The sequence below is a fragment of the Vipera berus genome, assembly GCF_964194415.1.
Source record: "Vipera berus genome assembly, chromosome: 1".
In the NCBI taxonomy this organism is placed as follows: domain Eukaryota; kingdom Metazoa; phylum Chordata; class Lepidosauria; order Squamata; family Viperidae; genus Vipera; species Vipera berus.
In genome coordinates, this window is record NC_138202.1 from 276,755,887 (window position 1) to 276,771,125 (window position 15,239).

Sequence of the window (15,239 nt, forward strand, 5' to 3'; positions counted from 1 at the left end):
TTCCTATGTTCTAGGATCTCTTTCTACTCCCTTTCCTTGATTTTGTGTGTCTCACATTGTAACACTGATCTCAGTTCTAGGAGAGATAAAGACAGGAAAAATGAATTAGAAAGATGAAGATAAAGAACCTGATGAAGTAAAGGTAGTCCTCAACGTACGAGCACAATTGAGCCCAAAATTTCTGTCGTTAAGTGAGACATTTGTTAAGTGAGTTTTGCCTCATTTAATGACTTTTCTTGCCATGGTTGTTAAGTGAACGACTGCAGTTGATAAGTTAGTAAACTGGTTGTTAAGTAAATCAGCTTCCCCATTGACTTTGCTGGTCAGGAGGTTGTAAAAGGGGATATGAGCCAGTTGCCAAGCATCTGATTTTTGATCACATGATTCTGGGGATGCTACAAAGGTTGTGATTCTGAAAAACGGTCATAAGTCACATTTTTAGTGCTGTTGTAACTTTGAATATTCACTAAACAAACTGTTGTTAAGTCGAGGATTACCTGTACAGCCTTTTAATATGTTCAGATGAAAATGCAGAGGCTCAACTAGACAGAGCATGTGGTGGGCCTACTGGATTACTACTTTGCTCACTGACTATTTCATGTTAAGCTGGAGATCTAAAGGGAAGCCAAAGTTGCATTTGGTTGAATACAAGCAAATCTGAGCTACCACTGTAGTAGGGCCCTAAGTAGTATAGGGAAGTCTTCTCACATTCTGGTCTGTGTGATCATAACTCAATTGCACTCTGCCAACTGAACGTGTGAAAGAACAGGCCAAGGCTGCAATAATGGTCCAGTTTTCTAACAAATTGAAGGTTATCCGCATACAGTATTTAGTTGCACATCAGAACAAAGGTCACGAATGTCATAAAAGTATATAAGAAAGATTTCAAGAAAAGTCCTGAAACTCTCTTACTCAGTGAAAATCTAAGGAACTAATCTCAGTTTATAACTCTGATACAAGAAATCTATCAGTTGTAGCTTTATATTTTCTGAGTTTTAAAAGGACTAGCTGGTTTAGCTGGCCTTTTAGCTGAGAATAGTAAATATTCTTCAGAGTGAGTTTTAAAAACAGCTAGTTGCCACCTCTGTACCAAAAAGGTAATAGAGGCATTACCTCCTCCCCCTCCCCCCTCCCAATAGCAATTTTTATAATTGTCTTGAATCCACCCTTTAAAGGCAGAGACTGGGGAAGACAAACTGGAGGAGCAGTAGGGCTGATGCATTTCTATATATTTTCCTCTTGCAGTTCTAGGTTTCTTTTGACACAGCTTCAGTTTTCATAAGTATTTGGAACACAATTTGACTGAATGTGTTTTGAAAAGGATAAATTAATAAACTTTTATGTTGTTCCAGATGTAAATAACTTGGGACCAAGATGCAGAGTTATTTCATTTCCACAATTTGTCCTCTAATACTTCATATATGTTCCTAAACAGATTCAGCAATGGGAGCAGAATCTGGAAAAAATTAACATGGACCTTTTCAAAATGCGCTGTTACTTAGCCAGTCTGCAAGGTGGAGAACTTCCAAATCCGAAGAGTCTTCTGGCTGCTGCCAGTCGTCCTTCGAAAATGGCCCTTGGGAGACTTGGCATCTTCTCAGTCTCATCATTTCACGCCCTGGTAAGATGGAAGGAGAGTAATAGAGAAGTCATATCTTTTCGGTCCCATTTGGTGGCATTACTTCAGAAAGGGGACTGGGGCCCTTGCCAACCCTGTATGACCTAGAGCAGTGATGGCAAACCTTTTAGAAACAGAGTGCCCAAACTGCAACCCAAAACTCACTTATGTATCGTCGGGTGCCGGGTGGGTGTGGCCCATTGGCTGGGCGTGGCCCATTACGTGGGTGAGGCTGCAGTGGTAACAGGAGACTGGGTGGGACTAAAAAGTTCAATCAATCAATTCCAACTTTGCAAGATCTTTTTTTTCACGCAAGAAGTTTAAATGGATTGATTGATTGATTGATTGATTGATTGAACCTTTTTTTTTTGCACGCGGCAGCGGAGGCCTAAAGCGAAAAGGTTTTATAAAACCCATCTGAGGGTCTAGGACTGGGGCGACAGCGTGCATGCCCACAGAGATGGCTCTGCGTTTTGCCTGTGGCACCCGTGCCATAGGTTCGCCACCACGGACCTAGAGAGTGGCCAAAACTAGCCAGGGAAAGGCAATCTTGCAAGTAAAATATGGTCTTGTGTCATATAGGGCTATATAAGTGAATTTTATCTGGAAGTCTACTGGGAGCAAATGCAGCTCATAAAATATTGTAATATTACAAAGGCAGACTGAGGCACAGCTGTTACTGCCCACGTTCCTACCTTCTGAACTAGCTTCTGCTTCTGGGTGGGGTTTGAATTCAGTCCAGTCCCATTTAAGGGTGCATTGCAGAAATAGGGCTGAGAAGCGTCTAGAGCATGAGTGATTATGAGCAGGGTCACCTGAACCAGTAAAGAGCACAATATATTGCTGTACAAGGACCCTCTTGGCTATGACCTATTCAGGCAGGAGCCCTGAGACCAGGAAGACATCCAAATTGCACCCAGAGCAATCTCCACATACAGCTATGGGTGGAAAACCTATAGAACTGGAATCTGGTTTTGGGGGGTATGCAGGTCAGAGTTGTCTTCTCAAGGTTGAATCAGAGCCTGTTTTTTGGCTATGCAATCATCCCCTCTCCCACCATAGCCTCCAGACTGGGATAACACAGAGAACTACCATTGGCTGGCCTGGGACAGAGATATATAACTCTCATGCTGATGAAATTCTCTCCCATGCTAAGAGAAGAGCTTTTGGGAAACTCAGTTGCCATATTTATTCTAAAAGACAGCAGAACTGCCGTCTCTCAAGAACTTGCATTCCCTCTATTATTTCTTTTCTCATTATCTGCTCCAGTAAAGGCAAGTGTAAGGGACGCGGTGGCTCAGTGGGTTAGGACGCTGAGCTTGCCGATCAGAAGGTCAGCAGTTTGGCGGGTCGAATCCCGAGTGCCGGGTAACAGCGTGAGCGCCTGTTACTCATCCCAGCTTCTGCCAACCTAGCAGTTCGAAAGCACGTAAAAATGCAAGTAGAAAAATAGAGACCACTACGGTGGGAAGGTAACAGCGTTCCGTGCGCCTTTGGCGTCTAGTCATGCCGGCCACATGACCACGGAGACGTCCTCAGACAAGCGCTGGCTCTTCGGCTTTGAAACGGAGATGAGCACCGGCCCCTAGAGTTGGAAACAACTAGCACGCATGTGCGGGGGAACCTTTACCTTTACCTAAAAGCAAGTGTTATAATCAAGGCCATCGCAACAGTGAAGATAAAGTCATTTTGGGACTTATCTTTTATCTCGTACTTCATGTGACTCATTTTGATTACTGTCTTGTTTTCCGAGAAGAGAGATGAAGAGATCCACAGTTCAGTGCTTGCATATGACTTTCCCTTCTATTCCTTGCCATTCCTGTTCTCCCCTTTCCCCCAAATTAGATCTGCTCCAGGGACGAGGCAGCTCTCAGAAAGAGAAAATGGTCTCTGTCACAGAGAGTGTGGAGCAAGAAGGGTTTCTTCTCCTCCCTGAAAGGACTGGATACCCTTGCGAGAAAGGCAAAGGAGAAGAGACCTTCTATAACCCAGGTAGTTCTCACTTGATTCCTATCGTTGAACATTTAGAAGTATTAGCAATCATTCCAGTCTGTTGATGCTCTGCCGGTGACACAAAGACTACATAACTTAAATTTTATGGTGTACTGAACCTTCTCAAATAGAACCGTGCAGAAAATCAATAGATTTACATTTGTGCATTATGCAAAGCCAGTGTTTTATAGACTATGATCTTTTGACCAAGTCAGAACCAGTATTGCAGATGAGCAATATTGATTTGCCAAGTCTGTTCTTGGAGTTTCTTCCCTTTTATATTTACTACCATTTGCGTTGGATTGCTTGGAGAAAATAGAAAAAATTGCCAGTCCCCGGGGATAGCAACTCATTCTATTGACCAGCTAGAAAGTTGTTGGTGATATTACTGAGGGAAATTGCTGAAGAGGCAGGGCCAATTTTAAATCTGGGGTTTAAAACAAACCATGTTTGGTTAATGTATTGATCTGTTTGTGTGACAGTGTAAACTACATTAAACTAAAGCATAGTACAGCGTGCAAGCCCAGTGACAGGATACAACATTTATAAGCGTCAGTGCCAGTTTCCCCATTAAGTATATTTGTGATATCAGATATATATAGGGTGGCTAAGAATATTTAAAAGGGACGCGGTGGCTCAGTGGGTTAGGACGCTGAGCTTGTCGATCAGAAGGTTGGCAGTTTGGTGGGTCGAATCCCGAGTGCCGCGTAACAGAGTGAGCACTTGTCCCAGCTTCTGCCAACCTAGCAGTTCAAAAGCATGTAAAAATGCAAGTAGAAAAATAGGGACCACTACGGTGGGAAGGTAACAACATTCCGTGCGCCTTTGGCGTCTAGTCATGCCGGCCACATGACCACGGAGACGTCCTTGGACAAGGGCTGGCTCTTCTGCTTTGAAACGGAGATGAGCACCGCCCCCTAGAGTTGGAAACGACTAGCACGCATGTGCGGGGGAACCTTTACCTTTAAGAATATTTATTATATTAAGTGATTTCATAGGCAATTTAAAAAGGAAGAATATAGGGAAAATGTAGCAAATATAAATAAGTGTAGCTACATGCATCGTGTCATGAAAAAATCCAACTGGGGGAAAAATACCATAACGGTAAACTTCTTGGCGAATCAAACACATCAAAATTGATTAGTGTGTTTTCAGTCAAGATATAAACATATTGTATCAATCCAAGATAGAGGACATATTGTAGTAACCAATTGCATAACTGAAAAGGATAAGAGTGGCCAAAAATATTGTGAGACCTGGGTGGTTTGCATGATATTTATTTAAAAAGTCACAAGTACATGAATCAGTTAGAAGCCATAAGCCCAGGTCTATATCTTAAGATATTTAGAAAGATACTAAAGTGCTATCAGAAATTTATCAGGAAATAACAACTCTATCATCTTTGGTTGCCTCTCACATGTTCCTTATCAAAAACGTAGTTCTTGAAGAACATGAGAAAAGGAAAAGCAGCGGTCTGTTATCAGTAGATCATATTTTTTGTGGAATAATCATTTAGTGGAAATATACTTCATATGAACTTAGCTCTCAGCGTTTACCAGAATTGTGACAAATCTTGATTAGTACCAATAATAGGCTTCCTCCCATTCAAATTGGTGGAGCAGTGGGCTAATGCCTCCTTAAGTACCACCAACTGCCTGCAATTAGTGCAGGTTCGCATCCCACCAGGCTCAAGGTTGACTCAGCCTTCCATCCTTCCGAGGTAGGTAAAATGAGGACCCAGATTGTTGGGGGCAATTAAGCTGACTTTGTAATAATGCCGCTTGGGGCCCCCCCGAAAGCCCTAATAAGCAGGTATATACATAGAATGAAGGCTATTGCTAAGGACATTGATTTGTGCTTAGATTGTAAGCCGCCCTGAGTCTTCGGAGAAGGGCGGGATATAAATGGGATTAAAAAAAAATCCCAAAATCAGAGAAGGTAGAATGAAGAAGTGAATACAGAATTTTGAGCTTAACTATTTCCAAATGTGGTTACAGCCTGGAAATCTTACATGGGTGCCACTAAATGTTAGTCATGCAAAAAAAGCTGCCAGCATTGAATTATCTTGAAAATGGAACTACATCTTCTTGAAGTGGACTTTCCAAGAACAGGATAGGAAGAATAATGACGCTTTTGAACTTTGCTGCTGGAAAAGACTCGTGAGCCAAAGAAACAAACAAATGGATCATCAAACAAATCAACCAAGAGTTTTCATTCTAGGGACAAATGACCAGCCTCAAAATTATGAAACTTCAGACACATTTTGCAAAGATTTAGCTCTCTAGGGAAGGTTCTGATACTGGGAAAAGGTGGAAGGAAAGGACAAGAAGAGGATGATCAGCAACAAGATAGATGGACTCAGTTACAGTGGCAATGAGTGCCTTGTTGAAAGAACTGAAACACCAAGTTAATTATAGATTGTCATTGAGAAAATCTATGTACTATCAAATTGTTTTCAACTCCAAATGTGTATGTGTGTGTATGTGTGTATGTGTATACACAACACACACACACACACACACACACACACACACACACACACACACACACACACAGTTATTTGGAGTTGAAAGAAAAGAAACCTTCACCAACATATTGTATATAAACAGAAAACAAAAATCAGATAATGAAATATTAAATCAGATAATGAAATATTTGCTAGCAAACAAGCAAGCTCTAAGAGCATTAAGGACTCCACAGTAAAAATATTGAAGTTAAATATTGAAGAATAACTTCTTTGGGTATTAGCATAATCAATTAAGCTTATGTCTTTCAGAATCCTGTAACCGATAACCACAAATTTTCAGTTACTGAGTTAATACTTTAATGGCAATCAAAAATGGGCTTATCCTTTTTGTAATTTACTAGATTAAAACAGAAAAACTAATTCTTATATTCTCATTTCACAGAAATAGCCTGTTTTTTCATTGTTTTAAGACCATTTGGAATACTATTATTCACATTATCTTTGATGTCCTTATTTTTAATTAAACAAAGAAATGCCATACATTTAAATCTTGGTCTTCATAATGTACAGATATGCCTCGCTTAGTGAATTCCTTGGTCAGTGACCATTGGCAATTATGGTGATGAAAAGGTAACTATCACTAATGCTGGCACCTACAACCTTCACATACCTATAAAGCAAAGGGATGCTGAAGTAAGATTGTAAGCACAGTCACAATTTCACTTAGTGACCAGTTTGCTTCGTGTCCCAAATGTGGTTGCTAAATGAGGACTATCTATATTTTTAAACTCACCTTTTCACTCATGCAAATAAAGCATAATGGTTTGAAATCCAGTTCAGGAGGAGTCTTATTCAAGGGACTCCTACCACACATTTACCTCGCCCCCCTCACCGCCTCCCCTTAAGCATACAGGTTGCTATTCCAGTTGTCTCTGTGCCAAATTCAGATCTAGGACTACCTCTTCATGAAACAGCCAGTACCCATTGCTAAGTAGCAGGTAGATACTTTGGGGTGAACCAATGTGTACTTTCACATTATTTGGGGGTTTATTGCCTTTTTTGCAAGTGAAACAGCGATGCTATGTAATGTTTGCATTATGTTAATTTATGTTTTCTTTAATTAGATTTTTGACTCAACTGGAGGGCATGGAATTCCTGGAACACAGCTACCTCAGTATTGCAGTAATTCTGCTGAGGTAATATAATAAAATGCAACAAATTTAATTTAACTTCCACTTGCTTAATGCGTTTGCAGATGTTATAAATATATGACAAACAAGCAGGTTGGATGGGCTTCCTTACTTGCTTTGAGTCGTAAGTGGGGGTGGGGGCGGGAAATACTTTATCTTTTCTATACAAGCTTCTATAGCAGGCTCTTAAATAAATTATTGCATATCCTGCCACTCACAGTATTGTCACACTAATTTGTCCCATTAACAATGCTCAACAATTATGGACAGCCACTTGTCTGAAATGGCCTGGGATCTCCTGCTCGAGTAGGGGGATTGGACTAAGAGAACTCCAAGATCCCTCCCAACTCTGTTATTCTATGTTCTATGTTTTTCATTTACAGAAATGAGATCCCTATGCTGGGATAGGAGTATTCAATATTTTTTTTAAAAAAAAATCTCCGTGGATTGAATATCAGCCAGCTACATTCAATCAGTAAAACATGTGATTCATTTAATACAGTTAATGAATCATATATCCCAAATTACTGGGCAGTAGTTGTAGGTTGTATACTTTTGTTCATATATAGTATAATCCTTTTATTTTCTAATATAATTATAGTATGCAACTTTCATAGACCACAAACATGAAACATGTCTTGTTCATTTTTATTTAAAGTCATAGCTGTCTAAAAGATCCTAATGTCAAGCCCTTGGGCTTGTAAACCAGAAAATAGAGAAGATAATATATTCTGTGGATTTATTTTCTTGGCCAACTCCTAAAGTTTGGATGATAGTGGGTGACACCAGAGCTTCCCCAAACAACTATAACTTCTTTTCACGAGCCACTTCGTTGTACTAGAAGCATTTAAATCAGTGGATACTGACTCCTCCCACCAATCTCATTTTCCATTACAGTTCCAAAGAAGGGCTGGTTTGGAGCACTTGGACTCCCAGTCTTTAGAGTAGTGAAGCCTTGGGAAATGCTGGCTTCCCAGTAAGAGGGCAGATGGGTAGCTTTGGGAAAAGAGAAGGAGCCCCACTGACCTTTCAGATCAAAGCAAATATTGTTGCTCGAAAACTTAGTAAGTAAATGCTTCAATGATATCATAAACCAGTAGTTGACAACTTTTTCTTCTATGATTTCCTGGATTCTCTTGCAAAATCTCAAAAATCTTGTAAGAAATTTGGGGCTTTAAAGTATCAATTTAAACATAAAAAAATTAAATGAGGTCCTTTTTAAGAGCGTGCCTAGTTACTTGATGGTACCATGTTACTGATGTAATAAGTTGGTATCTGGTCCACCATTTTATTTTAAGCTTGGCTTGAGTACGGGGGTTCTTAACCTATGGTCCACGGCCCAGTACCCAGCCATGGCCTCTTGGCCACCGGACGCCGGGAATAGCTGGCAAGCACTCCCAACTCACAGCTCCACCGCATGGGCACTAGCAGCCCCATTTGTGCATGCACGGGGACGTTGGCACCACCACTACCGTCATGCAGGCGCTAGCGGGTTGTTTGTGCATCCACGCGGGTGCCAGTGCGCACACTATAGGTGTGCACAACTTCCTTGCACATGTTCACACGTGTTAGTGCCCCTTCTGCGTGCCCCCATTTGCGCATGCATGCAAGGAGCCACACACACGCACATTTCGCTGCTGCTCCCTTTCCTTATGGGCCGACAACCTGGAAAGGTTAGGAAGCTCTGCCTTAGAGACCTTCCCCTCCCTTAAGACTAGAAATATTCTTCACATACCTCTGTGTCCAGTGCTTTGGTTCTATTAAACTACTTTGAAAAAATAAAATTACCTGTTGATACTATATAGTATTTTTTTAAAAAATCTCTCCTTGAAAGTAAATAGAAGTCCTCTATATTTGAACTTCTAGTACTGTGAGATATGATGGCACTGGTTTATGCATGATGCACAAATGTGCATTTAAAGTGGCCCCGCTGAAAGTACCTTTGCTGTTACATGCTTGCTTGCTTGCTTGGTCTTGCTTCTAAGGACAGTAGGAAAATACATCAATTGTGAGAATGCCTTGATGCGAAGCCAAATTTGTGGCACTTGCTTCCATGAATTAGCCCCAGGCTTATGTCTACTACATAGAATAAGCTGTGGCATTCCAGCTGTAAAAGTACTTAAATGGTTTAAATAACTGTTTCTAGAGAAGCTGCTGCACTGCTTCATAATGCCTCATTCACTTACTCAAAGAAGTGATTAATTGTAGCATGCTAACCCACTCACCATTTCCTGATGGGTTTACTGAAGCACACAGGTTTTCTGAGGTGTTTCATATAAAAACGGAGACAAAGACAGGAAAGTTATGAAGAAACCAGCTGCTTTTCAAGCAAAATGTCGTGCACATTACAGACTTGGCATAAGTTGCTGGAAAACTCAATGTGTTGTCAGAACTCTGTGGCAATAAATGAATGAAGTATTGTGATATTAGTTACAGAGCAGACCAAACTGAGAGGAGAAATCTAGCCACTTAGTTTTAAAGTTGGAAAATATAAATTGATCTTGAAATTGATCAGCCTTTTTTTTTCTTTTAAAAATTGTATGGAATTTTATTTCCATCACATTTTTTTTTTAAAAAAAGCATTTCTAATTTGGCAAACCTAAAACTATTTGTGCAGATATTTTATGACTGTTAAAGAGAGTTACTTTGGTATAGTGCAGGGGTAGGCAACCTTGGCTCTTTTATGACTCGTGGACTTCAACTTCCAGAATTCCTGAGCCAGCATGGCTCAGCATGGAAACCTCTCTCTTTCCCCTCAGCATGGCTGGCTCAGGAATTCTGGGAGTTGAAGTCCACGAGTCAGAGCCAAGGTTGCCTACCCCTGGTATCAGCTTAGAAATGGGGAGTTCTAGTTTCACCTTGGGGACAAAGCAAACTGGGTGATTTTAGGCCAGTTTCTGTAAGCCCTAGAACCTCTTCTGAAAAAACCTTGCCAAGAAAACTGCAGGTAGTCTCTGAGAATCAGACACAATTGAACGAAAGGGAAAAAAAACGTTACGAATGTTAGGCAAGGAAAATAGGCTTAAGGCAAACCTTCTGTTGCGTTTCATATCTAAGTATTGCAAAGATTAAATCAGTTTAAAGATGGGAACAAACATGCCTCTGAGAGGTCCTTGGTGGTCTCTGAGCTTGATTGTTTTCTTGCAGACGTTTCATTATTCAAACTAGGTAATACCATAGTGCTAGTCAAGTCACTAGAACTGATGATATTTAGTTTGGGTAATGAAACGTCTTCAAGAAAACAACAAGCTCCGAGACCACCAAGGATCCTTTATTTAAACCCTGAGTTACAAATATCCTCCTTTATTGAAACATGTTTGTAAAGTATAAAGCTACGGTATTAAACATAGGTTAACTGTGTAAATACACTGAGTAAACAGTATTTTGGTTTTTTTGGTTTTTCATTAAAATGTGTCCTGTCTTTGCTTTTTATGCCTACATTGCAAATATGGACAAATTATTTTTATAAGCACAGTTTTTCCTATATTTCATTTTTCAGATTTCTAGCTGAGGGGAAATAAGCTACCATTTTCATTCTTTTAGAATGTGATCTTTGTTAATGATTTCTTTCTAGATTGCCTCTGTGGAAGAGGATCTTTAAGAAAGTTTGTTGCCTTCTGCTCCTAAAAGAAAAATGAGATTCAAATATAACAAAACCTTTTGGATATTAAAATAATAATTAAAATAATAAAGCTTAATTGAAATGCTTTGAACATAAGTATCTTTGATGTTCTGAAAATGAATGGGTTGAGGTTTAAGTAAAAATTACACTTACATAGTCTGAAGCTGATCTCTGATGGAAAAATTGCTGGGATCTACTTTTGTATGTAGCTTTTCTCTTATGTCTTTTAATATAGAGGAGACATTTTCTGGTGTTCTTACCATGATTGTGGTCTAAATGTGGAAGGTTTGACATTGGTTGCTGATTTTTTAATACGAAGAAAATAAAATTGCATTCATTAATAAGACTCAAAGGTGCTTTTTCAAGAAGCAACTGGCCTTTCTTTGCTTTTCCTTGAAGATATTTCACTTGTCATCCAAGAAGCTTCTTCAGAACTGAATTGAGGAAGATTCTTGGATGAGAAGCAAAACGTCTTCAAGGAAAAATAAAGTAAGTCCAGTTGCCTCTTGGTAAAGCACCTTTGGGATGACCATGACCTGGATGACTGAAATTCTCCATAGACATTCATTAGTGAGGTTTTGCTGACTTTTGCTGAGTTTTTAATATGAAGGAATTAAAAAGAAATGTAAATTCATGTGGGTACACATTGTATTCTACATGTCTGTATGAGTGAAACTGAGCTATACTGCCCTCTGTTGGTGAAAGTTCTGAATGAAACTTTAACCTAATCAAGTTTTATGTTTCAAATCTAACAACAGTCAGCAGAATTAACATTCTCTTAAAAAGTCATATCTGCTAATGATTATTTAAGAAAAAAGGGACAGAGGTGGGACATGATGTTTGGTAGGAATAGCAATGAAAGCTATGTTGTTGTTTTTTCATTCCATTCCATCTTATTAAAAGTCTTCGTTTTTATTGATTTGAAAACATTTTAAAATATTGATGCAAAAACATTGACAGGAAAGTCTGCTACAAATACCTCATTTTTCAATTACCTTTTTATCGAATGTATAAACTACAAATAAAGACATGATCTGATGTGATTTTTAATACTTTATTAGACAGCTAAACCCTTGCTATATGTTTTTTTTTCCTTCTCAGCAGAAAGTACATGAATTTCTAAACGTTTACTACTCAGCTCCAGAAAATGCTTCAAAAGAACATATCTGGGATATACAGTCATTGGTTCGGTACCCTGATGGCGAAGGAATAATGTTAACCCTAAAGCCAAATCACAAAATAAATGATGTGTTGACTTTGGCATGTGAGGTACTTTGTTCCATATCTTAATATTATCATGTAGTTACACTTATTTCCCTTAAGTGGACAATGAAGTAAGTATGCAAAATAAAAGTAATTAAAAATGTAAGTATCTTCAAAAAGTATTTGGTAACTAACTAGTTTTGATGTAGAGAAAATAAACTTCTAATTAATTAGCCATCATGCTCCAATTGAATCTAGGTGGCTCAAAAAACAACAACAACAAAACTCTAGCTATATGCAATCCAGATAAAATAAACAATGAATAAGATGGTAAAACTGGCCTGTAGCAACATATTGCAACCACCTTGTCCTAAAACCTGGGAGAAAAGCATTCACTTTGTCCCGGTGTCCCAGAGATAGTTTTCCTGATAATAATCTAGCTTTTAAGACCCAGAGTGGGTTTTTAAACTCAGTTTTTACCACTTGCGCTTTCTATTTTGAAAGAAAAAACAGGCAAGTGTAAGATATCATAGATAACCACTAGGTGGCATGAGAGTCCCAGAGACAAGTGGAAAAGTTTTGTGAAAGGAAATTGCCTTAAAAAAAAGGAGAACATCAGTAATTATTTGTATAACGTACCTTACTTAAGGCACTATTGATCTTTAACCAGCATGTTAACTATAATGACTTTTTGAGGTTGTTCTTTGAAATAGCATGAGAAGTGGTAGTGGGAATTTTAAAAATGCTCTTTATCCTTTCTGTTTGCAGAAGAGTTCCATAGAGCAAACCTCCTTTCATGTACAGAATGAAAATATATTCTATGCATCAGTGTTTATCATAGAGTTTAAACTTAAGTGTTTCACAATTCCAGAGGAGGTTGAAAATAAAAATGTAGGAAGAGCCAACCAGAGGAAAAACATGTTTCTCTTGACATTCAATCAATCAGTCATTTAATACCAATCATTCAATCATGGGTCTGTATTATGGAGTAGAATTAGCCGTCTGTGAAATCGGTAGAAGCTAAGAACTGCCAATATAAACTGGACAAGATTTATCTTACCACTTGCTGATTTTTCTGTATAAGAAATAGTATTAGAAACTAAAAGCAACAGAATTACACTGATACGTAAACTATGATTTATTTATGAAGGTGCCTATTATTATTTTAGAAAGTGACATGTTCAAGACTGAAGGAAGATGTATATCTGTATCTGCTGTGATAAATATTTGTATAAATAGTTCCTAAATGTTAGTTGTTTTTTTTCCATCCTTTAGATTAAGCAGATGGAGCCAAGACATTATGGTTTACAAGTTAGAAGGTTTATAGGTGAAAATACTGAACACTGTATCCCCGAAATGTATGAATATATTCAAGACCAGGTAAGTGCACAGGATCAAGATGCAGTTTCTTGATCAGAATCCTTATTTGAGGACTTACAATTTTTTGTTCTTACACAAAACATGACAAACTTTGCAGGGTTGTGTAGATGGACAGAACAGGTAGAATATTTTTTGAGCTGTCCACCTTAGAATAAGAGACATCTAAGGAGTATAACTTGTCAGGGACTGTATAATCTCTCACTCCAAGAAATGAAATGCTCCAAACACTTCTTAATGGAGCAGTCCTCTTGTAGCCAAAATGGAATTAGGCACAAATAACTGATCTCTGACATGGAGAAAAATATTAGAATCCTGGTCTTTCAAGGTTGACTCAGCCTTCCATCCTTCCGAGGTAGGTAAAATGAGGACCCAGATTGTTGGGGGCAATTAAGCTGACTTTGTAATAATGCCGCTTGGGGTGTGTGTGAAAGCCCTAATAAGCAGGCATATACATAGAATGAAGGCTACTGCTAAGTTTGTAAGCCACCCTGAGTCTTCGGAGAAGGGCGGGATATAAATGGAATTAAAATAAAAAATAAAAAATAAATGTTGGCTGCAGGTGAATGGTTGAAATAACCATCTCCAACTTGGTGAGATTCCAGTGTGTTGCACTATGCCGGAAGAGAATGAGCAAAAAAACAACAACACAACAACAACCTAACATATATTGGCTGAGCAGATTGGAATGTAATTATCATATCAATCTGGATATGTAAAACCTAGCCCTAGTTGAACTTGGTGTAAAAGAACAGGTTGCTAGAAATTAGATGCGAGTTGTTTTTAGGCACATCCTTTTTCGTCTGGAAAACTACACATAGTCTTTATTTGGCATTGCAAAGGCTGTACTGAATATTTTTTTAATTGGCTGTGGGAAGAAAATAAACGGGATGGGGACCAGAATAAAATGCATTTTAATTTGAACGTAATTAAAACTAAATCTAAATAGGCTATTTCTCCAGGTATTTTGTATTTCCCCCCTCTTTTTCCCCTCTTTAAAACTTAAGAATTCTGCAGCTATTTTAGGAGGAGATCAGTTTTTCATATGCCTGGAGCTTTAGGCCCTACATCTCTTTTAAGTTAGGGTGAGGTATACCTCCATTTATAGATGAGAAGTTCTCACCATTCTCATTGATATTCACTACAGTCTGCTAAACTGGCTGGTGATTCTAATTTCTGGGAGCTTTGTAACACCTTTTTAATTTATTGCTGCTCTGTTACATTAGGAGCCAAAAACAGATGAGATAAGGCAGCCACCCTTACTTGTGTATCTGTTGTCATCACATGTCAAGTGAGCTTAAGGATATTATTTGTCTACACAAGAGTGGACAGCTAAAAAGAACAAAGCTATCTTCCTCTTCACATGGACTTGATACTTGAGGGTATTTTTTTAAATTAGCACATCCATCATACTGAAAGTTTGATTAAGCCAGTGAGAAAATTACTTAAAGGATTAGAACTGCAGCTGGGCAATAATAGAGAGAGGTGAAACTTTGCTTCTTGTCCAAATATAGATTATGGATGGATTCTCTATCATGTTGCCTTTAATATTTTGAATGATTCTTTAAGTTAACTATCATAATTTTTATACATAAGTGGCACTTTTAAATGCTCTAATCCAGTGACAGTGACTGAAATAAAATTTAACAAATGAGATACAGAATCCCATTGGAATTGACACAATAATTGGCAATGTTCTGTCCTTTAATCACAACCACAAAAAGCCTTGCAAAGCAGGTGCTGAATGGAAGAGCTGATCCTAACAGTGAC

At 38.6% G+C, this 15,239-nt stretch overlaps 1 protein-coding gene across 2 annotated transcripts in view; it reads left to right on the forward strand.

Moving 5' to 3' along the window:
- Nucleotides 1-15,239, forward strand: part of TIAM2 (TIAM Rac1 associated GEF 2) — an 86,406-nt gene that overhangs the window by 19,669 nt on the left and 51,498 nt on the right. Inside the window, exons 6-10 of one of the 2 annotated variants that reach the window (XM_081313713.1) lie at nt 1,436-1,621; nt 3,464-3,610; nt 7,202-7,273; nt 11,991-12,158; nt 13,368-13,472. In XM_081313713.1, coding sequence (XP_081169839.1) covers nt 1,436-1,621; nt 3,464-3,610; nt 7,202-7,273; nt 11,991-12,158; nt 13,368-13,472 — 678 coding nt within the window. The remainder of the gene's footprint in view (nt 1-1,435; nt 1,622-3,463; nt 3,611-7,201; nt 7,274-11,990; nt 12,159-13,367; nt 13,473-15,239) is intronic. The other variant, XM_081313714.1, reaches the window with a different exon arrangement.